At 48.1% G+C, this 25,239-nt stretch overlaps 1 protein-coding gene across 1 annotated transcript in view; it reads right to left on the bottom strand.

Annotated features, from left to right (window-relative positions):
• Positions 1–25,239, bottom strand: part of cspg4ba (chondroitin sulfate proteoglycan 4ba) — a 71,237-nt gene that overhangs the window by 9,128 nt on the left and 36,870 nt on the right. The window contains exons 5-11 of the mRNA XM_045695257.1: positions 21,334–24,380; positions 20,925–21,094; positions 20,068–20,459; positions 18,499–18,690; positions 1,573–1,671; positions 1,163–1,345; positions 542–718 (exon numbers count right to left, since the gene is read on the bottom strand). Of these exons, the coding sequence (XP_045551213.1) occupies positions 542–718; positions 1,163–1,345; positions 1,573–1,671; positions 18,499–18,690; positions 20,068–20,459; positions 20,925–21,094; positions 21,334–24,380 (4,260 nt within the window). The remainder of the gene's footprint in view (positions 1–541; positions 719–1,162; positions 1,346–1,572; positions 1,672–18,498; positions 18,691–20,067; positions 20,460–20,924; positions 21,095–21,333; positions 24,381–25,239) is intronic.

Genomic DNA, 25,239 nt, shown 5'->3' with positions numbered 1-25,239 from the left:
CCCTGTTTGGTGGTGATGACTGGAGGACTCACCCTGAGAACCCTGTTGGTGGTGATGACTAGAGGACTCACCCTGAGAACCCTGTTGGTGGTGATGACTGGAGGACTCACCCTGAGAACCCTGTTGGTGGTGATGACTGGAGGACTCACCCTGAGGACCCTGTTTGGTGGTGATGACTGGAGGACTCACCCTGAGAACCCTGTTGGTGGTGATGACTGGAGGACTCACCCTGAGAACCCTGTTGGTGGTGATGACTGGAGGACTCACCCTGAGGACCCTGTTTGGTGGTGATGACTGGAGGACTCACCCTGAGAACCCTGTTGGTGGTGATGACTGGAGGACTCACCCTGAGAACCCTGTTGGTGGTGATGACTGGAGGACTCACCCTGAGAACCCTGTTGGTGGTGATGACTGGGGGACTCACCCTGAGAACCCTGTTGGTGGTGATGACTGGAGGACTCACCCTGAGAACCTTGTTGGCGGTGATGACTGGAGGACTCACCCTGAGAACCCTGTTGGTGGTGATGACTGGAAGACTCACCCTGAGAACCCTGTTGGCGGTGATGATTGGATGCTGGTCGTTGACGGCTGTGACCTGGATGTACACGGTACAGGGAGAGCTCTGTTTCCTCAGGCCTGTGTCGTTGGCCACCACAGTGAAGTTGTCTTCTAACGTCTCACTGCTGTCATGGATGTAGTAGATTACCCCCTGCTCCACCTAGAGGGATCACAGGGCGAGAAAGTTAAGAGACTAAAAATAAACAATTTTATTAATTTAAGAAATGCTTATGTATGGGTTAAGTCCTTTATGTAGGTGCATAGTAGATTAATAAGGCATACAGGTATTATTCATTATGAAGCATTCATATAGCATTGTATGACGTGTTACACATGTCTATAAATTGGTTATAAAGTGTTATCATAATCAATAGTTTGATTGATTACTCCACATGAGAAACTAAACCAATGAAACACTGAGCATCCTGAGGTACTAATGTATGATGCGTTTATAGATTGTGTAGGCTATATATTCTTCTCTGATATTATTTGCAAAAACAATCCAAATATGAACAATCATCGGAGAACTTCACATATTTGTATATTTTTTGTTCAACATGAAGAAAGAGAGAACGACAGAGAGAGAGATAGAGTCTTACATTACCTGGCGTCTGGTGAAAACCCGTAGAGGAACCCCGGGGTAACGTGAATGTTCAATGTGGCCATTCTGCGGGGGTTCAGACAAGCTATACAGGAAGTTGAGGCCAGAGAAGTGTCGGTTGGTGACCCTGAGCACCTCCTGGGTCAAAGCCTTGGACCCGCCCTCTCTGAGGGTGAAGTTCAACACCTGTAGTAGTAGAAGGATTAGCATTTATTATTCGACCGCAGTCATAGACTGAAATGTAAAGCATTTCATTGCACCTTTTGCACTGAATCCTGCGCATATGATAAATAAACTTTGATCTGTACACCACTTTACAACCATAAATTGTCAACGCACAATAAAAACCTATGATAGCATAAATAATTCCACAATACAAAACCTAAAATGCAATAATTAAAAAATGACAATACCTGTAGAGGGATGAGGTGGGAGATGATGTCCACGGACATGCTGATATTGTTGACCTCCGTGACCCCGTTGGAGACATCCAATAGGAAGGTGTCATTGACCTAAACAGGAATAAGATACATTTTTACATGGACCTTTTAGTCATTTAGCAGACACTCTTATCCAGAACAACTTACTATCAGTGCAACTTAGGTAGCTAAAAACAACCACATATCACTGTCATTGCAAGTAAAATCTTTTTCCAAACAACCCACTATCTGCAAAATCAGTGCTTGTAAGAAAAGACAAATGTGCGTGTGAGAACAAGTGTGAGAAAGATGAGTATAGTGGCTTGGGGATAGTTTGGGGTGGTCTAGGGGATGGTTTAGGGGATAGTTTGGGGGTGGTTTGGGGATCGTTTAGGGGATAGTTTGGGGGTGGTCTAGGGGATAGTTTGGGGGTGGTCTAGGGGATAGTTTGGGGGTGGTCTAGGGGGACAGTTTGGGGTTGTCTAGGGGATAGTTTGGGGGTGGTCTAGGGGATAGTTTGGGGGTGGTCTAGGGGATAGTTTGGGGGATAGTTTGGGGTGGTCTAGGGGATAGTTTGTGGGTGGTCTAGGGGACAGTTTGGGGTGGTCTAAGGGATAGTTTGGGGGTGGTCTAGGGGATAGTATGGGGGATAGTTCGGGGGTGGTCTAGGGGATAGTTTGGGGTGGTCTGGGGGATAGTTTGGGGGTGGTCTAGGGTATAGTTTGGGGATGGTCTAGGGGATAGTTTGGGGATGGTCTAGGGAATAGATTGGGGATGGTCTACGGGATAGTTTGGGGGTGGTCTAGGGGATAGTTTGGGGATGGTTTAGGGGATAGTTTGAGGGTGGTCTAGGGGATAGTTTGGGGGTGGTCTAGGGGATAGTTTGGGGGTGGTCTAGGGGATAGTTTGGGGGTGGTCTAAGGGATAGTTTGGGGTGCTCAAGAGGATAGTTTGGGGGTGGTCTAGGGGATAGTTTGGGGGTGGTTTAGGGGATAGTTTGGGGGAGGTCTAGGGGATAGTTTGGGGGTGGTCTCTGGGATAGTTTGGGGATGGTTTAGGGGATAGTTTGGGGGTGGTCAAGAGGATAGTTTGGGGGGTGGTCAAAGGGATAGTTTGGGGATGGTCTAGGGGATAGTTTGGGGATGGTCTAAGGGATAGTTTGGGGATGGTCTAGGGGATAGTTCGGGGATGGTCTAGGGGATAGTTTGGGGGTGGTCTAGGGGATAGTTTGGGGGTGGTCTAGGGGATAGTTTGGGGGTGGTCTAGGGGATAGTTTGGGGTGGTCTAGGGGATAGTTTGTGGTGGTCTAGGGGATAGTTTGGGGGTGGTCTAGGGGAAAGTTTGGGGATGGCGTGGGGTTGGTTTAGGGGATAGTTTGGGGTGGTCAAGAGGATAGTTTGTGGGTGGTCAAGAGGATAGTTTGGGGGTGGTCTAGGGGATAGTTTGGGGGTGGTCTAAGGGATAGTTTGGGGGTGGTCTAAGGGATAGTTTGGGGGTGGTCTAAGGGATAGTTTGTGGGTGGTCTAGGGGATAGTTTGGGGGTGGTCTAGGGGATAGTTTCGGGGTGGTCTAGGGGATAGATTGGGGTGGTCAAGGGGATAGTTTGGGATGATTTAGGGGATAGTTTGGGGGTGGTCTAGGGGATAGTTTGGGGATGGTCTAGGGGATCGTTTGGGGATGGTTTAGGGGATAGCTTGGGGGTGGTCTAGGGGATAGTTTGGGGGTGGTCTAGAGGATATTTTGGGGCTGGTCTAGAGTATAGTTTGGGGTGGTCTAGGGGATAATTTGGGGTGGTCTAGAGGATATTTTGGGGGTGGTCTAGAGTATAGTTTGGGGGTGGTCTGGGGGATAGTTTAGGTGATAGATTGGGGGTGGTCTAGGGGATAGTTTGGGGGTGGTCTAGGGGATAGATTGGGGTGGTCTACGGGATAGTTTGGGGTGATCTAGGGGATAGTTTGGGGGTGGTCTAGGGGATAGTTTGGGGATGGTCTAGGGGAAAGTTTGGGGATGGCTTGGGGATGGTCTAGGGGATAGTTTGGGGTGGTCTAGGGGATAGTTTTGGGGTGGTCAAGAGGATAGTTTGGGGGTGGTCTAGGGGATAGTTTAGGGGTGGTCTAAGGGATAGTTTGGGGGTGGTCTAGGGGATAGTTTGTGGGTGGTCTAGGGGATAGTTTGGGGGTGGTCTAGGGGATAGTTTAGGGGATAGATTGGGGGTGGTCTAGGGGATAGTTTGGGGGTGGTCTAGAGGATAGATTGGGGTGGTCTAGGGGATAGTTTGGGGTGATTTAGGGGATAGTTTGGGGGTGGTCTAGGGGATAGTTTGGGGATGGTCTAGGGGATAGTTTGGGGATGGTCTAGGGGATAGTTTGGGGGTGGTGTAGGGGATAGCTTGGGGGTGGTGTAGGGGATAGTTTGCAGTTGGTCTAGAGGATATTTTGGGGGTAGTCTAGAGTATAGTTTGGGGGTGGTCTAGGGGATAGTTTGGGGTGGTCTAGGGTATAGTTTGGGGGTGGTCTAGAGGATAGGTTGCGGGTGGTCTAGGGGATAGTTTGGGGGTGGTCTAGGGGATAGTTTGGGGATGGTATAGGGGATAGTTTGGGGATGGTCTAGGGGATAGTTTGGGGATGGTCTAGGGGATAGTTTGGGGATGGTATAGGGGATAGTTTGGGGGTGGTCTAGGGGAGAGTTTGGGGATGGTCTAGGGGATAGTTTGGGGTGGTTTAGGGGATAGTTTGGGGATGGTTTGGGGATGGTTTAGGGGATAGTTTGGGGTGGTCTAGGGGACAGTTTGGGGGATGGTTTAGGGGATAGTTTGGGGGTGGTCTAGGGGATAGTTTGGGGGTGGGTGGTCTAGGGGATAGTTTGGGGGTGGTCTAGGGGATAGTTTGTGGGTGGTCTAGGGGACAGTTTGGGGGTGGGTGGTCTAGGGGATAGTTTGGGGGTGGTCTAGGGGATAGTTTGGGGGTGGTCTAGGGGATAGTTTGGGCATGGTCTAGGGGAAAGTTTGGGGATGGCTTGGGGATGGTCTAGGGGATAGTTTGGGGTGGTCTAGGGGATAGTTTGGGGGTGATCAAGAGGATAGTTTGGGGGTGGTCTAGGGGATAGTTTGGGGGTGGTCTAAGGGATAGTTTGGGGGTGGTCTAGGGGATAGTTTGTGGGTGGTCTAGGGGATAGTTTGGGGTGGTCTAGGGGATAGTTTAGGGGATAGATTGGGGGTGGTCTAGGGGATAGTTTGGGGGTGGTCTAGGGGATAGATTGGGGTGGTCTAGGGGATAGTTTGGGGTGATTTAGGGGATAGTTTGGGGGTGGTCTAGGGGATAGTTTGGGGATGGTCTAGGGGATAGTTTGGGGATGGTATAGGGGATAGTTTGGGGGTGGTCTAGGGGATAGTTTGGGGATGGTCTAGGGGATAGTTTGGGGGTGGTCTATGGGATAGTTTGGGGTGGTTTAGGGGATCGTTTGGGGATGGTTTGGGGATGGTTTAGGGGATAGTTTGGGGGTGGTCTACGGGATAGTTTTGGGGTGGGTGGTCTAGGGGATAGTTTGGGGGTGGGTGGTCTAGGGGATAGTTTGGGGGTGGTCTAGGGGATAGTTTGTGGGTGGTCTAGGGGATAGTTTGGGGGTGATCTAGGGGATAGTTTGGGGGTGGGTTGTCTAGGGGATAGTTTGGGGGTGGTCTAGGGGATTGTTTGGGGGTGGGTGGTCTAGGGGATAGTTTGGGGGTGGTCTAGGGGATAGTTTGGGGGTGGTCTAGGGGATAGTTTGGGGGTGGTCTAGGGGATAGTTTGTGGGTGGTCTAGGGGATAGTTTGGGGGTGGGTCGTCTAGGGGATAGTTTGGGGGTGGGTGGTCTAGGGGATAGTTTGGGGGTGGGTGGTCTAGGAGATAGTTTGGGGGTGGTCAAGTGGATAGTTTGGGGATGGTCTAGGGTTAGTTTGGGGGTGGTCTACGGGATAGTTTGGGGGTTGTCTAGGGTATAGTTTGGGGGTGGTCTAGGGGATAGTTTGGGGATGGTTTAGGGGATAGTTTGGGGGTGGTCTAGGGGATAGTTTGGGGGTAGTCTAGGGGATAGTTTGGGGATGGTCTAGGGGATAGTTTGGGGGTGGTCTAGGGGATAGTTTGGGGGTGGTCTAGGGGACAGTTTGGGGATGGTTTGGGGATGGTTTAGGGGATAGTTTGAGGTGGTCTAGGGGATAGTTTGGGGGTGGTCTAGGGGATAGTTGGGGTGGTCTAGGGGATAGTATGTGGGTGGGTGGTCTAGGGGATAGTTTGGGGGTGGTCTACGGGATAGTTTGGGGGTGGTCTAGGGGATAGTTTGTGGGTGGTCTAGGGGATAGTTTGTGGGTGGTCTAGGGGATAGTTTGGGGGTATTCTGGGGGATAGTTTAGGTGATAGATTGGGGGTGGTCTAGGGGATAGTTTGGGGGTGGTCTAGGGGATAGATTGGGGTGGTCTACGGGATAGTTTGGGGTGATCTAGGGGATAGTTTGGGGGTGGTCTAGGGGATAGTTTGGGGATGGTCTAGGGGAAAGTTTGGGGATGGCTTGGGGATGGTCTAGGGGATAGTTTGGGGTGGTCTAGGGGATAGTTTGGGGGTGGTCAAGAGGATAGTTTGGGGGTGGTCTAGGGGATAGTTTGGGGGTGGTCTAAGGGATAGTTTGGGGGTGGTCTAGGGGATAGTTTGTGGGTGGTCTAGGGGATAGTTTGGGGGTGGTCTAGGGGATAGTTTAGGGGATAGATTGGGGGTGGTCTAGGGGATAGTTTGGGGGTGGTCTAGGGGATAGATTGGGGTGGTCTAGGGGATAGTTTGGGGTGATTTAGGAGATAGTTTGGGGGTGGTCTAGGGGATAGTTTGGGGATGGTCTAGGGTATAGTTTGGGGATGGTCTAGGGGATAGTTTGGGGGTGGTGTAGGGGATAGCTTGGGGGTGGTGTAGGGGATAGTTTGCGGTTGGTCTAGAGGATATTTTGGGGGTAGTCTAGAGTATAGTTTGGGGGTGGTCTAGGGGATAGTTTGGGGTGGTCTAGGGTATAGTTTGGGGGTGGTCTAGGGGATAGGTTGCGGGTGGTCTAGGGGATAGTTTGGGGGTGGTCTAGGGGATAGTTTGGGGATGGTATAGGGGATAGTTTGGGGGTGGTCTAGGGGATAGTTTGGGGATGGTCTAGGGGATAGTTTGGGGTGGTTTAGGGGATAGTTTGGGGATGGTTTGGGGATGGTTTAGGGGATAGTTTGGGGTGGTCTAGGGGACAGTTTGGGGGATGGTTTAGGGGATAGTTTGGGGGTGGTCTAGGGGATAGTTTGGGGGTGGGTGGTCTAGGGGATAGTTTGGGGGTGGTCTAGGGGATAGTTTGTGGGTGGTCTAGGGGACAGTTTGGGGGTGGGTGGTCTAGGGGATAGTTTGGGGGTGGTCTAGGGGATAGTTTGGGGGTGGTCTAGGGGATAGTTTGGGCATGGTCTAGGGGAAAGTTTGGGGATGGCTTGGGGATGGTCTAGGGGATAGTTTGGGGTGGTCTAGGGGATAGTTTGGGGGTGATCAAGAGGATAGTTTGGGGGTGGTCTAGGGGATAGTTTGGGGGTGGTCTAAGGGATAGTTTGGGGGTGGTCTAGGGGATAGTTTGTGGGTGGTCTAGGGGATAGTTTGGGGTGGTCTAGGGGATAGTTTAGGGGATAGATTGGGGGTGGTCTAGGGGATAGTTTGGGGGTGGTCTAGGGGATAGTTTGGGGTGGTCTAGGGGATAGTTTGGGGTGATTTAGGGGATAGTTTGGGGGTGGTCTAGGGGATAGTTTGGGGATGGTCTAGGGGATAGTTTGGGGGTGGTCTATGGGATAGTTTGGGGTGGTTTAGGGGATCGTTTGGGGATGGTTTGGGGATGGTTTAGGGGATAGTTTGGGGGTGGTCTACGGGATAGTTTGGGGGTGGGTGGTCTAGGGGATAGTTTGTGGGTGGTCTAGGGGACAGTTTGGGGGTGGGTGGTCTAGGGGATAGTTTGGGGGTGGTCTAGGGGATAGTTTGGGGGTGGTCTAGGGGATAGTTTGGGGATGGTCTAGGGGATAGTTTGGGGGTGGTCTATGGGATAGTTTGGGGTGGTTTAGGGGATCGTTTGGGGATGGTTTGGGGATGGTTTAGGGGATAGTTTGGGGGTGGTCTACGGGATAGTTTGGGGGTGGGTGGTCTAGGGGATAGTTTGGGGGTGGTCTAGGGGATAGTTTGTGGGTGGTCTAGGGGATAGTTTGGGGGTGGGTGGTCTAGGGGATAGTTTGGGGGTGGTCTAGGGGATAGTTTGTGGGTGGTCTAGGGGATAGTTTGGGGGTGATCTAGGGGATAGTTTGGGGGTGGGTTGTCTAGGGGATAGTTTGGGGGTGGTCTAGGGGATTGTTTGGGGGTGGGTGGTCTAGGGGATAGTTTGGGGGTGGTCTAGGGGATAGTTTGGGGGTGGTCTAGGGGATAGTTTGGGGGTGGTCTAGGGGATAGTTTGTGGGTGGTCTAGGGGATAGTTTGGGGGTGGGTGGTCTAGGGGATAGTTTGGGGGTGGGTGGTCTAGGGGATAGTTTGGGGGTGGGTGGTCTAGGAGATAGTTTGGGGGTGGTCAAGTGGATAGTTTGGGGATGGTCTAGGGTTAGTTTGGGGGTGGTCTACGGGATAGTTTGGGGGTTGTCTAGGGGATAGTTTGGGGGTGGTCTAGGGGATAGTTTGGGGGTGGTCTACGGGATAGTTTGGGGGGTGTTCTAGGGTATAGTTTGGGGGTGGTCTAGGGGATAGTTTGGGGATGGTTTAGGGGATAGTTTGGGGGTGGTCTAGGGGATAGTTTGGGGGTAGTCTAGGGGATAGTTTGGGGATGGTCTAGGGGATAGTTTGGGGGTGGTCTAGGGGATAGTTTGGGGGTGGTCTAGGGGACAGTTTGGGGATGGTTTGGGGATGGTTTAGGGGATAGTTTGAGGTGGTCTAGGGGATAGTTTGGGGGTGGTCTAGGGGATAGTTGGGGTGGTCTAGGGGATAGTTTGTGGGTGGGTGGTCTAGGGGATAGTTTGGGGGTGGTCTACGGGATAGTTTGGGGGTGATCTAGGGGATAGTTTGGGGGTGGTCTAGGGGATAGTTTGGCGGTGGTCTAGGGGATAATTTGGGGGTGGTTTAGGGGATAGTTTGGGGGTGGTCTAGGGGATAGTTTGGGGGTGGTCTAGGGGATAGTTTGGGGTGGTCTAGGGGATAGTTTGGGCGTGGTCTAGGGCAGTGGTTCCCAAACTTTTTATTGTCCCGTACCCTTTCAAACATTCAACGTCCAGCTGTGTACCCCCTCTAGCATCAGGGTCAGCGCACTCTCAAATGTTGTTTTTTGCCCTCATTGTAAGCCTGCCACACACACACTATACGATACATGTGAGTTTTTGCCACAACCCGGCTCGTGGGAAGTGACAAGGAGCTCTTATAGGAGCAGGGCACAAATAATATAATAATAATCAATGTTTTTGCTCTTTATTTAGCCATCTTACATATAAAACCTTGAATGACATTTTGGACACTACATTGAAAATGGTTAACTTTGTTAAAGCAAGGCCCCTGAACTCTCGTGTATTTTCTGCACTATGCAATGATATTGCCAGCGACCATGTAACGCTTTTACAACATACAGAAAGAAGTGCGCTGGTTATCAAGGGGCAAAGTATTGACACTTTTTGGGGGAATTGAGAGACGAGCTTAAAGTTTTCTTTACTGACCATCATTTTCACTTGTCTGACCGCTTGCATGATGAGTTTCTCATCCGACTGGCCTATCTGGGTGATGTTTTTTCTTGCCCGAATGGTCTGAAACTAGGATTACAGGGACTCTGCGCAACTATATTCAATGTGCGGGACAAAATTGAGGCTATGATTAAGAAGTTGGACCTCTTCTCTGTCTGCATTAACAAGGACAACACACAGGTCTTTCCATCATTGTATGATTTTTCTGGTGTACAAATGAACTCAAGCTTACGGACAATGTCAAATGGGATATAGCGAAGCACCTGAGTGAGTTGGGTGCGCAATTACACAGATACTTTCCCGAAACGGATGACACACGGAAACGGAGCATTGCTCCGCCCGCCCGCCGCTCAATGTTTGATCCTCTGCTCCGCGCGCTAGAGTGCTTGCTGTTGTTATCCAGGAACTATGAATGATGAAACAGCAGCTGATGCACTGAAGACTGTACCATTGTCAAATAACACGGTGTGCCATAGGATCGATGACATGGGCGTTGATATTGTTGATCAATTGATGAAGGAAATTGAGAAGAAAAAAAATTGTCCATTATCTCTGTTGTTGGACAAATCGACTGATGTCAGTGGGGAAGCCCAGTTGATTGCGTTTGTGCGATACAGAGACATTTCGGAAATTAATGAGCACATTCTGTTCTGCAAGAAGCTAACGGGGACAGATTTTTCTCAGGGCACAATCTCGATTGGAAATCCTGTTTTCATGTGTGCACGGATCGTGCTGCATCAACGCTTGAGAGAATGAAATGATAAATTGTCCACATAAAGAAGGTAAATCCCAATCTATCATTCACAGGGAGGCATTGGCCAGCAAGAGAATGTCCTGAATTACATGATGTTTTGAATGACGCAGTGTAAAATGATTCACTTTATCATGTCCAGGCCTCTGAATCACCGGCTGTTTTGAAGGCTCTGTGGTAACAGCGGGACTGAGCATCAGCAGCTACTGCTTCACACACGACGTGACTATCCAGAGGGAAAACACTACAGAGGCTGTTTGAGCTGTGTGCCGAAGTGAGTGATTTTCTGTTTGAGCACTCGCACCCCCTTGTGCCTGTGTTCGAGGACACAGACTGGGGAGCCCGCCTTGCCTATCTTGCTGATGTGTTCAGCAAACTGACCAACATTAATCGAACTCTGCAAGGTGGACACACACACATTCTAAAGATGTATGACAAAGTGTGTGGATTCATGAAGAAGATCAAACTCTGGGAGAGAAAATGTGAAGATGGGGAAATATGTTTTTTTTTTCTCCATTAGCTTGACACCTAACGTTTTTACAAGTGATGTTGACAGAGCTCCTATGGTGCAGATAGTAAGCTCACGTTTATCCAAACTCAACATTGAGTTCAATTCCTACTTCACTGACAATGAAAACAAGTCTGCCAAACTTGACTGGCTGCGTAAACCACATTTTTGTCAAATGTACACCTAATCTAGGAATCACGCCGGTCGTACACGTATGGGGGGGGGGTCAAAGTGTTTTAGGGGTACAGTAGCCAAAAAAGGTTAAGAACCACTGGTCTAGGGGATAGTGTCTCTAGGGGATAGTCTCTCTAGGGGATAGTGTCTCTAGGGGATAGTGTCTCTCTAGGGGATAGTGTCTCTAGGGTATAGTGTCTCTCTAGGGGATAGTGTCTCTAGGGGATAGTGTCTCTAGGGGATAGTGTCTCTAGGGGATAGTGTCTCTCTAGGGGATAGTGTCTCTAGGGTATAGTGTCTCTCTAGGGGATAGTGTCTCTCTAGGGGATAGTGTCTAGGGGATAGTGTCTCTCTAGGGGATAGTGTCTAGGGGATAGTGTCTCTCTAGGGGATAGTGTCTCTAGGGGATAGTGTCTCTAGGGGATAGTGTCTCTAGGGGATAGTGTCTCTAGGGGATAGTGTCTCTCTAGGGGATAGTGTCTCTAGGGGATAGTGTCTCTAGGGGATAGTGTCTCTAGGCGATAGTGTCTCTAGGGGATAGTGTCTCTCTAGGGGATAGTGTCTAGGGGATAGTGTCTCTCTAGGGGATAGTGTCTCTAGGGGATAGTGTCTCTAGGGGATAGTGTCTCTAGGGGATAGTGTCTCTCTAGGGGATAGTGTCTCTCTAGGGGATAGTGTCTCTCTAGGGGATAGTGTCTCTCTAGAGGATAGTGTCTCTCTAGGGGATAGTGTCTCTAGGGGATAGTGTCTCTCTAAGGGATAGTGTCTAGGGGATAGTGTCTCTAGGGGATAGTGTCTCTCTAGGGGATAGTGTCTCTAGGGGATAGTGTCTCTAGGGGATAGTGTCTCTAGGGGATAGTGTCTCTCTAGGGGATAGTGTCTCTCTAGAGGATAGTGTCTCTCTAGGGGATAGTGTCTCTCTAGGGGATAGTGTCTCTCTAGGGGATAGTGTCTCTAGGGGATAGTGTCTCTCTAGGGTATAGTATCTAGGGGATAGTGTCTCTCTAGGGGATAGTGTCTCTCTAGGGGATAGTGTCTCTCTAGGGGATAGTGTCTAGGGGATAGTGTCTCTCTAGGGGACAGTGTCTCTAGGGGATAGTGTCTCTAGGGGATAGTGTCTCTAGGGGATAGTGTCTCTAGGGGATAGTGTCTCTCTAGGGGATAGTGTCTCTAGGGGATAGTGTCTCTAGGGGATAGTGTCTCTAGGCGATAGTGTCTCTAGGGGATAGTGTCTCTCTAGGGGATAGTGTCTAGGGGATAGTGTCTCTCTAGGGGATAGTGTCTCTAGGGGATAGTGTCTCTAGGGGATAGTGTCTCTCTAGGGGATAGTGTCTCTCTAGGGGATAGTGTCTCTCTAGGGGATAGTGTCTCTCTAGGGGATAGTGTCTCTCTAGGGGATAGTGTCTCTCTAGGGGATAGTGTCTCTCTAGAGGATAGTGTCTCTCTAGGGGATAGTGTCTCTAGGGGATAGTGTCTCTCTAAGGGATAGTGTCTAGGGGATAGTGTCTCTAGGGGATAGTGTCTCTCTAGGGGATAGTGTCTCTCTAGGGGATAGTGTCTCTCTAGGGGATAGTGTCTCTAGGGGATAGTGTCTCTAGGGGATAGTGTCTCTCTAGGGGATAGTGTCTCTCTAGAGGATAGTGTCTCTCTAGGGGATAGTGTCTCTCTAGGGGATAGTGTCTCTCTAGGGGATAGTGTCTCTAGGGGATAGTGTCTCTCTAGGGTATAGTATCTAGGGGATAGTGTCTCTCTAGGGGATAGTGTCTCTCTAGGGGATAGTGTCTCTCTAGGGGATAGTGTCTCTCTAGGGGATAGTGTCTCTAGGGGATAGTGTCTCTCTAGGGGATAGTGTCTCTCTAGGGGATAGTGTCTCTAGGGGATAGTGTCTCTAGGGGATAGTGTCTCTCTGGGGGATAGTGCCACCAGTCCTCCTTAGTTTGCAGGTTGACGTTAATGGGATGAGTCTTGTCCTTTAGGCAGAACTGAGCTATTTCCGCTTGATGGGCACTTGCGTACCGGACACCTCCGCAGCCCCCGCACGGCTGGGGGGCCCACGAGCTATGGGGTCCCATGCGACTATCATCTATGTTTATTTTTTTTTTAAGTTACCCTCCATAAAGTCCTTCATAAACCTTTTAATTTCCACGTGTAGGAAGCTAAATGTTTGTTTTCCAATAATGTACTTGGGTAGTAGGTGAGTCAGAGACAATAGCCCTGTCATGCACCTAATTGGCCGACTGCTCAGAGGCAGGCCGCATGCCGCCCCGGCCTCCTCACTTAGTTGGCTATCAAGTTACGGAGTGTGAGATAAACCAAAATACCTAGTGGTACACAAAAAAACATCAAAGAGTTATCTGATTTAAGCTCGTAACAAATTACAGAAGATAAGTACATTATTCAGACCAGTCAGCGAAGCCACCATGTCCTCGACTGACGAAAAACAAGCTAGCAGATGGTACTAGCAGTCTCCCAGTCCCAACAGACACCTCACTGCCAGGGACCGGCCATCCCAGTGGCCTGGCTCCTCTTCGTCCCCTCCAGAATAGTGACAGTTCATCTCTCCTTCTTACCCAGAAAACCAAGCTGATGACCAGAGACCCTTTTTGCGCCAAACATTGGTAAAAATGGCTACCCATAATTGGCTACCCCCCCCCACCATTCTATGAACACTGGTAGTCCTGCTACGAGTGATGAGAACGATAGCCTCGACAGCAAGAAGTCAAGAGTTTCCTACATTTTCCCTGTTGATATAAATGATGACAACATCAAGCATTATATCATACATACAGGTTTGTGTAAACCAAAGCGACCATTTCCTACAGACAAAAAGGGCAGGTGCTTTTCAAATGGGTTGTATTATTAAAAAAAAACATAACATGGTATTCAGATTCGCCATAGATGGTTGTGTTATTAACCAAAAACATGGACCGGGTATTCTGTGAGCCATGTTGGCTCTTTGGTACCAGAACATGTCGATCACAACAGTTGGCATGGATATTTGTGGATATTTCTGGTGGATTTTGTTGAATATAATTTCAGCTAATGCTAGCTTGCTAGTCACTGTCTGGGGGTTTCATGTATTTTTGTACAGTCACTGTCTGGGGGTTTCATGTATTTTTGTACAGTCACTGTCTGGGGGTTTCATGTATTTTTGTGCAGTCACTGTCTGGGGGTTTCATGTATTTTTGTACAGTCACTGTCTGGGGGTTTCATGTATTTTTGTGCAGTCACTGTCTGGGGGGTTTCATGTATTTTTGTAAAGCATCTGCTGACAGTAGGATGATGATCTGTGGTGCTGCATTGGTTCAGATAATCTGTGACTGGTGCTACATGCTAATGCATCTGTGACTGGTGCTACATGCTAATGCATCTGTGACTGGCGCTACATGCTAATGCATCTGTGACTGGCACTACATGCTAATACATCTGTGACTGGCGCTACATGCTAATACATCTGTGACTGGCGCTACATGCTAATACATCTGTGACTGGTGCTACATGCTAATACATCTGTGACTGGTGCTACATGCTAATACATCTGTGACTGGTGCTACATGCTAATACATCTGTGACTGGCGCTACATGCTGAAGTCCTTGTGGATGATTGTTCACAACACAAGAAGAGTACTGTTACACAAGCGTAACTTACGACACCTGAAAAAAATGACCAAACCATTGACAAAAAAGGTAGCCTCCAATCTTGATAAACAGGTGAACTTTTAGACAAGAGGCACTGACGAGAACAACAGACATAACAGCGACACTGGGATTCTCTGCCTCTAACCCTATTACGGGGTTTAGAGGCAGAGTCACTGGCTTACTACTGCTCTTCCATGGCGTCCCTAGGAGTGGTGCGTCACTTGAGTGGGTTGAGCCACTGACGTGATCTTCCTGTTTGGGTTGGCGCCCCCCACCCCCCCTTGGGTTCATGCCGTGGGGGAGATCTTTGTGGCCTTGTCTCAGGGCAGTAAGTTGGTGGTTTGAAGATATCCCTCTAGTGGTGTGGGGGCTGTGCTTTGGCAAAGTGGGTGGGGTTATATCCTGCCTGGTTGGCCCTGTCCGGGGGTATCGTCGGATGGGGCCACAGTGTCTCCCAACCCATCCTGTCCAGTATTTATGCTGCAATAGTTTGTGTGGGGGGGCTTGGGTCAGTCTGTTATATCTGGTGTAATTCTCCTTGTCCAGTACCCTGTGTGAATTTAAGAATGCTACCTCTAATTCTCGCTCTCTCCCTCCCCTCGCGGAGGATCTGAGCCCTTGGACCATGCCTCAGGACTACCTGGCCTGATGACTCCTTGCTGTCCCCAGTCCACCTGGTTGTGCTGCTGCTCCAGTTTCAACTGTTCTGCCTGCGGCTATGGAACCCTGACCTGTTCACCGGACGTGCTACCTGTCCCAGACCTGTTGTTTTTGACTCTCTCTCTCTCTCTCTCTCTCTCTCTCTCTCTCTCTCTCTCTCTCTCTCTACCACACCTGCTGTCTCTAACTCTGAATCCTCGGCTATGAAAAGCCAACTGACATTTACTCCTGAGGTGTTGACCTGTTGCACCTTCTACAACCACTGTGATTATTATTATTTTACCCTGCTGGTCATCTATGAACATTTGAACATCTTGGCCATGTTCTGTTATAATCTCCACCCAGCACCGCCAGAAGAGGACTGGCCACCCCTCAGAGCCTGGTTCCTCTCTAGGTTTCTTCCTAGGTTCCTGCCTTTCTAGGGAGGTTTTCCTGGCCACCGTGCTTCTACATCTGCATTGCTTGCTGTTTGGGGTTTTAGGCTGGGTTTCTGTATAGCACTTTGTGACACCTGCTGATGTAAAAAGTGCTTCATAAATACATTTGATGTCGCAGAAACAAAATATTATAATGGACAAAACACAAGACATCGCAAAAGTGTACCAATTAAGTAAAGTGTTTAGATATGTTACAGTGAAGACAGAATGAACAACTGAGAGTGAGGAATTAACAAGATTTTCTTGGGCTTCAAGAATGTGACTGATCAAAGCGCCTCAGGCCTTGACATTTTTTTTTTATTGAACTGATTGAAAGTAAGGGGATATGGGTGAACAAATTTCTCTGACTAATTCTCTCGTAATCTCTCTCAGAGCGATGTCCTTGCCCCTTTACCAGTTAGGTTTCAAGACGAGTAACTGCTCTTCTCTGTGTCACGGAGGCTCTCCGCACTGCCAAAGCTGACTCTCTCTCCTCTGTTCTCATCCTCCTAGATCTATCCGCTGCATTTCTTAAATCCCTCTTATGTTGTCAGCTTAAGAAATCTATTTCAAAAGACAGTTTTACATACTGTAACTACAGAATAGAACACTGTTGGCTAAACACAGTACATGACCAAAAGTATGTGGACACCTGCTTGTCAAACATCTCATTCCAAAATCATGGGTATTAATTTGGAGGTTGTCCCCCCCAAAATGGGGGGATGATAAGGCCTGGCTCGCAGTCAGTGTTCTAATTCATCCCAAAGGTGTTCGATGGGGTTATGGTCAGGGCTCTGTGCAGGCCAGTCAAGTTCTTCCACACAGATCTTGACAAACCATTTCTGTATGGACCTTGCTTTTTGCACAGGAGCCTTGTCATGCTGAAACAGGAAAGGGCCTTCTCAAACTGTTTCCACAAAGTTGGAAGCAGAGAATCGTCTAGTATGTCATTGTATGCTGTAGCGTTAAGATTTCCCTTCACTGGAACTAAGGGGCCCGAACCATGAAAAACAGCCCCAGACCATTATTCCTCCTCCACCAAACTTTACAGTTGACACTATGTATTGGGGCAGGTAGCGTCCTCCTGGCATCCGCCGAATCCCAGATTAGTCTGTCGTACCTCCAGTTGGTGAAGCGTGATTCACCACTCCAGAGAACGCGTTTCCACTGGCGGCAACATTCCGCATGGTGATCTTAGGCTTGTTTGCGGCTGCTCGGCCATGGAAACCCATTTCATGAAACTCCCAACGAACAGTTCTTATGCTGACGTTGCTTCCAGAGGCCGTTTGGAACTCAGTAGTGAGTGTTGCAAACGAGGACAGACGATTTATACACGCTACACGCTTCAGCAATCGGCGGTCCCGTTCTGTGAGCTTGTGTGGCCTACCACTTCGCGGCTGAGCCGTTGTTGCTCCTAGACTTTTCCACCTCACAATAACAGCACTTACAGTTGACCGGGGCAGCTCTAGCTGGGCAGAGATTTGACGAACCCACTTGTTGGAAAGGTTGCATCCTATGACGGTACCACGTTAAAAGTCACTGAGCTTTAGGGAACTTCCCCTCCCTACCTTCAGACTACACTCCAAACCTTACACCCCAACCTGAGTACTCTGTTCTTAAAGAGAATGCAAGAGGCTCATTTAAAGAGCTTAAAGAACTGCTGTATATGAAACTAAAACTCATAAAGAACTACCTTAGAAGCACAAAGTCTCAGAAAAGACTGTCTGGGTTGTCAATACTCAGTATAGAAAACAGTCGGACCTGCAACCTGGACCTACATGCCGTGGTGAAAACATGTGCACACAGCATAATGTAGGTATTATTGGTCTCTACATAGAAAAAAAAGAGAGATACTTTTTTTTCTAAGAGAAAGAAAGAGAGAACGAGAAACTACCAAAGAGAGGGAAGCAGCCATGAGGATTTCAGTAGACCAGGAGTATCTCAAATTGGATTTAATTTAATTTACCTTGAATATTGCAGCCCATTTGTCTAGGTTATTATTCAGACAAAACACACAGTAAAGAGTGGCTGGATGTATCCTCAAGGGCGACTACTTTGTTCCTCGTTGTTCAGCTATTTGATGTGTCATTTGAAAATACTAAATGACATGTCGACAGTAGGCTACACTGCATAATGAAACAATCCTTAGTAAGCTAGTGTCTTGAGGATGGACTGACCAAAATATTACTCATTAATGGTTTTATGCACAACAACTTTTTATCCGAGCTGGGAGAGAGCACGAGGATGGCTCATGTCATGCAGGCTCAGATAGGCTTAGGTAGGCTATACAGGACAGCTGTGTATATACAGTAAATGCTGCTGCATCTAAAATTAATTTTACAATCTGCAAATGTTTGAATTTCCAACTTTAATTACTGAACAAGTAATTACATTATTGCCACCCGCGAGCAGTCTAAATGGCAGCATTGGGACACCGTGTATAGCTTTGTGAAATGTTAGACTTCACATGAGAAAATGGTGACTATATAGCCCTACCAATAAACAGTTATCCATTTAGCTAAAGCAAAGCTATAGGCTACATGTCCTGGCACCACAGAAAGCCTATCATCGATTCGATAGGCAGCCGCAAAGACATGTCCTAATTTCAGCACCGTGGGCAGCAATCGGTAGTCTATACTTTGAGTGAGTGGCTGTCTGGCTAATGCATTTGAACTCCGACCTTGCGTAGGATCCTTAGAAACTGCGTTACGCCAGTGTAGCTGGACCAGCTGCAAAGTCAATATAGGCTATATTATAGAAATTCATGAAAATAAAAATGTGCTTTTTTGGTCTTAATTTAAAGTTAAAGTTAGGCATTAGGGTTAGCATTGTGATTAATGTTAGAGTTAAGGGTAGGGTTAGATTTAGGTTTAAAATCATATTTTATGATTTTCCAGCCACTCTGCCTCCAGAACAACATTCATGACGAAAAACGCCAACCTGTCCTTAGTTTCCTGTTTCTCTTTTGCCGTCTCTTTCCATTAAACTTAAAATACAGAAAGAAAAGTACACAACAACAAAAAAAGTCAGGTCCAACCTGGCCGGGGGCTGTCTGCATGTACTGGACGTTGCCTGCGTTTACGTCTTCCTGGGAGAAGGTTTGGACGGGGGTCTGTTCTGTTCCAACGTACTGCTCCTCAGCCTCCACGAAACGCCGGATGAACCCGTGTAGCGGGGCCGCCTTAACTGTAAATACAATCTCAGACGGCAAGTTGTCCTCGTGGATGACCTGGAACAGATAGACAGTGAGACAGACAGACAGACGTTAGAAGCTGGGGACTAGAGACAGAGGCTATTTACCGTTACGTCTGTGAGTGTCCCAAATGGAACCCTATTCACTATTTAGTACACTACTTTTGACCACCCCTGGTCAAAAGTAGTGCACTATATTGGGAATGGGGTGCCCGTTTGGGACACAGTCTCTGAGATGTTTGGTGTGTCACTTGGCATCATGTTTCACATGTCACTTGGCATCATGTTTCACGTGTCACTTGACTTGACATGGGGAAATATGCTCAGGATTTACAATACAATTTGGATCATATATTGAGAAACTTCATATAATTTAACAGTACTGACAGTTCATATAACATAACAGTACAGACACAGTACATATAAAATAACAGTACAGACACAGTACATATAAAATAACAGTAGACACAGTGCATATAACATAACAGTACAGACACAGTGCATATAACATAACAGTACAGACACAGTGCATATCACATAACAGTACTGACATAGTACATATAAAATAACAGTACTGACATAGTACATATAAAATAACAGTATTGACACAGTACATATAAAATAACAGTATTGACACAGTACATATAAAATAACAGTATTGACACAGTACATATAAAATAACAGTATTGACACAGTACATATAAAATAACAGTACTGACACAGTACATATAAAATAACAGTACTGACACAGTACATATAAAATAACAGTACTGACATAGTACATGCAAAATCACAATTTATCTATGTACAAATACTGCTTAGCAGAACACTGATATATTCTAATCTACATCAATCACTGGCATATCCATCCAATCATTCATCATTTCATCCATCCATCCATTCATCCATTCAATCATTCATAATTTCATTCATCAATCCATTCATCCATTCAATCATTCATAATTTCATCCATTAATCCATTCATCCATTCAATCATTCAGAATTTCATCCATCCAAGCATTCATAATTTCATCCATCCATCCCTCCATCCATCCCTCCATCGTTCCATCAATCCATCCCTCCATCCCTTCATCCATCCCTCCCTCCATCCCATCATCCATCCCTTCCGCCCTCCATCCATCCATCCATCCATCCTTCATCCCTCCATCATCCATCCATCCATCCTCCATCCCTCCATCATCCATCCATCCTCCATCCCTCCATCATCCATCCATCCATCCATCCATCCTCCATCCATCCCTCCATCCCTCCATCCATCCATCCCTTCATCCATTCATCCATCCTCCATCCCTCCATCCATCCATCCCTCCATCATCCATCCATCCTCCATCCTCCATCCATCCATCCATCCATCCATCCATCCATCCATCCCCAACCCAGACAACATACATACCTCCAGTCTACTCTGGTCAATCTTCACAGGCTTGCTCTCCTCCACCAGTAAAGTGTTGTTGTGCTGAAGGATAGGGGGCCTCTGATGGCTGTCCAGGTAAACCTTAACGTTGATTCTGGCGTTCAGATAAGTGCCTTTAACCTTCACTGTCACGTCGAAAGAGTCCGCCAGGTTCTTTCTGTCATCATGGCGATACGAAACAAGGCCCTTCTTCAGGTCGCGCTGGGTGAATGACTGCATGGAGATGTTGCCGTGGCGATACAGCCCGCCGTTTCTAGGCGGCTCGGACACCTTGTATGTGACCTCGCTGTCGTCTCGGATGTCGAGGTTCGTGAGCACGCTGAAGTTACCTGTGGTTAGGGTCACTTCCTGTCCCTTCTGGACTAACAGACCTAGGGAGGGAGGGAGGGAGGGAGGGAGGGAGGGATGGATGGATGGATGGATGGATGGATGGATGGATGGATGATGGAAGGATGGATGGATGGATGGATGGATGGATGGATGGAGGATGGATGGAGGATGGATGGGGGATGGATGGATGGAGGATGGATGGATGATGGATGATGGATGGAGGATGGATGGATGATGGATGGATGGATGGATGGATGGATGATGGATGGATGATGGATGGATAAATTAAGATGTGGAGTAGCCATGTGAGTACAACAACAACACACATTAAAAACCATCAAGGGGGGGAAAAAAACGATAAAATCAAAAGACTTGTTTCCATCGTGGTCCTTGTTCTCAGACAGGCAAAAACAATGGACAGCTTGACCAATACTCCAGTCCAAAGGCACTTTACATAACAATTCATTTGTAAAATTAATAATAATATATAAAATATACACACTTACCTGTGTTGTTGCCGAGTCTTAGGAAAGGGTCTTCGGCAGTGACATCTAGCAGAGTGGAGACAAAGTGTTTCCTGTCGGACACGAAGAGCACGAAGCGTCCGGAGCTCACGCCTCGATGGAGGAACAGCACTCTCTTCTCTTCCAGGTCCTTCTGGGTGAACTGGAACAGCCTGGAGGTCAGAGGTCAGTCCAGGAACGTTTATTTAAAGTGTCACTCAATTATATATGAACAATTTACAATAAATATTACAAAATATATATATTTTAAATATTAGTACTAGTATCATTATTATTATGATTAAAACAGCATTGTGGATAATTCAGGAAGAGTTTTGAGACACTATTAAGATTCATCAACAGTCCTAATACATTAGATTATTATTATGTACTAAAACAACACAGAAAGTACCTGCGAGAGGTGTCGTTCACCAGAACCAGGTCTCCCATCGGGATTCCCCGTCGCGTGTAGACCAACTGCCCATCGCTGAAGTCCGAGTCTGCATCATGGTAACATAGATCGTCCAGGGTGAGCAACCGCTGCCCATCCCTCACCACATGGAAAACTTTATCGACAATGCGCACTGGCTTCTCGTCATTAACTAGCTGGATGGAGATGTTGAACGTCCCTTCTTTAGAGCCGACTTCGTCGTCCGTGACGGAGGATTTGGACTCCTGACTAGTGGAGGCTATGAATGTGAACTGGTCCTGAGTGGTTTCTGTGTCGTCGTGAATGAACATGACGCGCTCCTCCAAGAGATCCTGATTGCTGAACGTTTGGATGATGTTGTAACTGGTTTTGGAGTTGGACAGGTTGATGCGTTGAAGATTCCCGTGTTTGGGGCTACTTGTGACAGTGTAGTACATCTCCTTGGTGTTGAGAGTCTCTGCAAACAACTCGGCCTTTGTGATGAGTTTACTCTCTCCCTCCTTAATCAAAAGTCCATAATTTCTTATAAATACGCTATTGACATCGGCTTTTATTGAGATCTGGAAATCGTAACTTTGCGTTTGAGCATGTTTGGAGAACACTTGGAATTTAAACGTGTCGCTCGTGTCTTCGCACGTTCTGTCCACCAGTTCGTATTGTACCTTTAGATCAGTGACATTCCTTTGGCTGAATGTTGAGTTTTTCTTCAGTAACTTGTTAACAAGCAGAAGTTGTCCTTTCTTTGGTGAGGATAGAACTCTGAAGTGCAGATCATCCTCTGATAGTGTCACAACGTCCACAGTGGCATAAAGATACTGCGAGTCCAACGTCACTTTCCGAACTTTATCAATGTCGGCCATTACATTCCTTACTAGGTTATAATGTACCCACTTCACAGTGATGGGGAAGACCAGTTCAGTATCGACCCTACCAGCTACAGTGACCTTGCATTTGAAGTAATCCGTAGCATTTGCTGTCTGGATTTCTTGGAAAGTGCTGAGGTACCGAAGGCGTTCTTTCTCCAGCAGCCTTTGGGAGAAGGAACCGGTGGGCTTCCATTCACCGCTGGAGTGAAGCCTCTGCAGCTCACCATACTGAGGGGGCTCGACAACATCATATCGGATGTCCACCACCTGCTTCACAGCATTGGTCTGAATGGCCAGGTGCTTGTTACTGATCACAGACACCTCACCCTGAGTTATCTCAAGCCCGGTGTTGTTGCCGATCTTATACTCCAACCCAATGGCCATGATCCTAAGCACAACCGTATTGCTCACCTTGTCTCCATCACTGACCCTCAGGACGATCCTGGAGTTCCTCGCCCCAGTGTGGACATAGTTCACCTTCCCTTCATTTAGGTCAGAATGGGAGAACGTGGTCACTGCAGCGCCGGGGTTGTCTTCCACCTCCAGGTAACCTGCATCAGTGTTCAGATTTCCCAGGACGGAGAAGATTAGGTTGGTGTGGTTGCTGTCGATGTCTGTGGCCTTCAACACCTCCGTGGTCAGGTGTTTTCTAGAGTTATCCAACAGAATGAAAAGGTTCCCCTGGGGCAGGCTGAGCTCTGGGGCGTCGTTGATGGGCATCACTGTGATGTTGTAGCGATACATCCTGGTCCCTTTCAGATAGTCAGGAACCTCCTTCCTGCTGCTGGAGAAGATAGAAAAGGTGAAGAAGTCTTCTGGGTTCTCTGATCCTCCGTGGATGTACATCACCTTGCCGTACCACAGGTCCAGCATGCTGAAGGTGTTCTCCTCTTGGTCCTGGTCTACATCCAGTCTGATCTGACCGTGCACCGGCTGCTCTTGGATCCGGAACATGATCTGGGACTGCCGTATTCGGAGCTTCTTGAAGTCCAGGAGAACCTTGATGTTTTTGGATTCCAGAGATCCACGTCCTCCCTCAGGGACCACAAGGTTCCTGAGCAGCACGAAGTTCATCCCATACCTCTTGTCCAGCCCCCTGTCCAGAGTAGACATGGGGAATTCTGGTGTGGGGGTGACGAAAGTGGGATCGAAGTGGGACTTGGGGACAGTCGGAAGAGTCATTGGACTCATCGTGGTCGAGGGCTCTGGTTCTTTCTCTGGCCCGCAGCCCACAGAGATATCCTTCGTGACAGCAGCGTTGGGCAGACCCATCTTCACCCCGTTGACTTTCATGTCCCTCAGACAGCCCTTGAACGAGCCTCCTCTGACCCTCTTCCCTGACACAGACACCAGACCCATCTTCCGGACTTCTGAGCGCGTGTTGTCGTCAATGCCCCCAACAAAGACAGAACCCCTCAGCTGTAGTCCCTTGGAGCGAGAGCTGATGCTAGTCTTTACCGTCTCCTCATCCACTGTCAGCTGGAGGGTCTTGGGGCTGAAGAACAGTTTGATTGAATGCCAGTTCCTGTCATTGACGAAGGTAAGGGAGCGGAGTTCTGTTTTGGTGTCTCCTTTACCCACGAGGGCCACAGGCAACCCCTCTTGGATCTCAACTGCCACAAACCCCCCCTGTCTGGCTGAGTTATACAGGATGATCCCCTCTTTAGCTGAGGTGTGAACCACACACTCAAACAGAGCCTCCTGATGGACGTGGGAGATATTCCAGGGTGGCAGGGAGACATACGCTCTAGAACTAAAGAAACTAACAGGGTCCTCCTCGTTAGCGAAGAACTGGGGACTACAGCCCAAATAAACCTCATAGACGCTTTTGAATCCTGCGTAAGGTCTCAACGACGATAACATATCGTGCTCGTTGAAGACAGCCTCATCCATACACCCTCGGAAACCAGTCAGGTCACTGGGGAGGTAGAGCTTGTCCAGGCCTCCAGAGCCGCCGATGTACAGCCCTTCCTGGATGCTCAGCTCCTGTTTCTGAGACCCATGCCCTGGCATTCTGAGGCTGGTGTGGGAGTGCTGGTCCACGGTCAGGGTGACATTGTGGCGGTCGTGGAGGAGCTCAGCAGTGTGCCAGGCCAGGTCATTTAGCTGGGTGCTACTCTCAGACCGTAGCAAACACTCACCGGACCCCAAGTCCAGCTTCACCTGAGGAAGAAGATAGTTGATTAAAATGATTACTTTAAACTGGAGTTTTAAACTTAAGCAATCACATCTACTGTAAAAACCCAACCTCTAAACCTAATCAGAACCTATTGGAATTACTTGCCTAAACAAAATCACCCATATTTATTGTCTAAACCCAACCAATCACATTTGTTGCCTACCCTCAAGATAGAGATTCCCTTAGAACAAGATTGAATACCTCTACAGAGTCAGAACAAGACTGAATAACTCCACAGAGCCAGAACAAGACTGAATAACTCCACGGAGTCAGAACAAGACTGAATAACTCCACAGAGCCAGAACAAGACTGAATAACTCCACGGAGTCAGAACAAGACTGAATAACTCCACGGAGCCAGAACAAGACTGAATAACTCCACGGAGTCAGAACAAGACTGAATAACTCCACAGAGCCAGAACAAGACTGAATAACTCCACGGAGCCAGAACAAGACTGAATAACTCCACGGAGTCAGAACAAGACTGAATAACTCCACGGAGCCAGAACAAGACTGAATAACTCCACGGAGTCAGAACAAGACTGAATAACACCACAGAGTCAGAACAAGACTGAATAACTCCACGGAGCCAGAACAAGACTGAATAACTCCACAGAGCCAGAACAAGACTGAATAACACCACAGAGTCAGAACAAGACTGAATAACTCCACGGAGCCAGAACAAGACTGAATAACTCCACGGAGCCAGAACAAGACTGAATAACTCCACAGAGCCAGAACAAGACTGAATAACTCCTGTCATGACGTTACCCTCTTTGAGTACAGGGAGGACAGTTGACCCCCTCCCCCCTTGCACCATCCCCCAACCTACCTCCCCCTACCC

The sequence above is a fragment of the Salmo salar genome, chromosome ssa15 (assembly GCF_905237065.1).
Source record: "Salmo salar chromosome ssa15, Ssal_v3.1, whole genome shotgun sequence".
In the NCBI taxonomy this organism is placed as follows: domain Eukaryota; kingdom Metazoa; phylum Chordata; class Actinopteri; order Salmoniformes; family Salmonidae; genus Salmo; species Salmo salar.
Note: the sequence above shows the minus strand (reverse complement) of the source record. Positions and strands in the feature narration are given on the sequence as shown.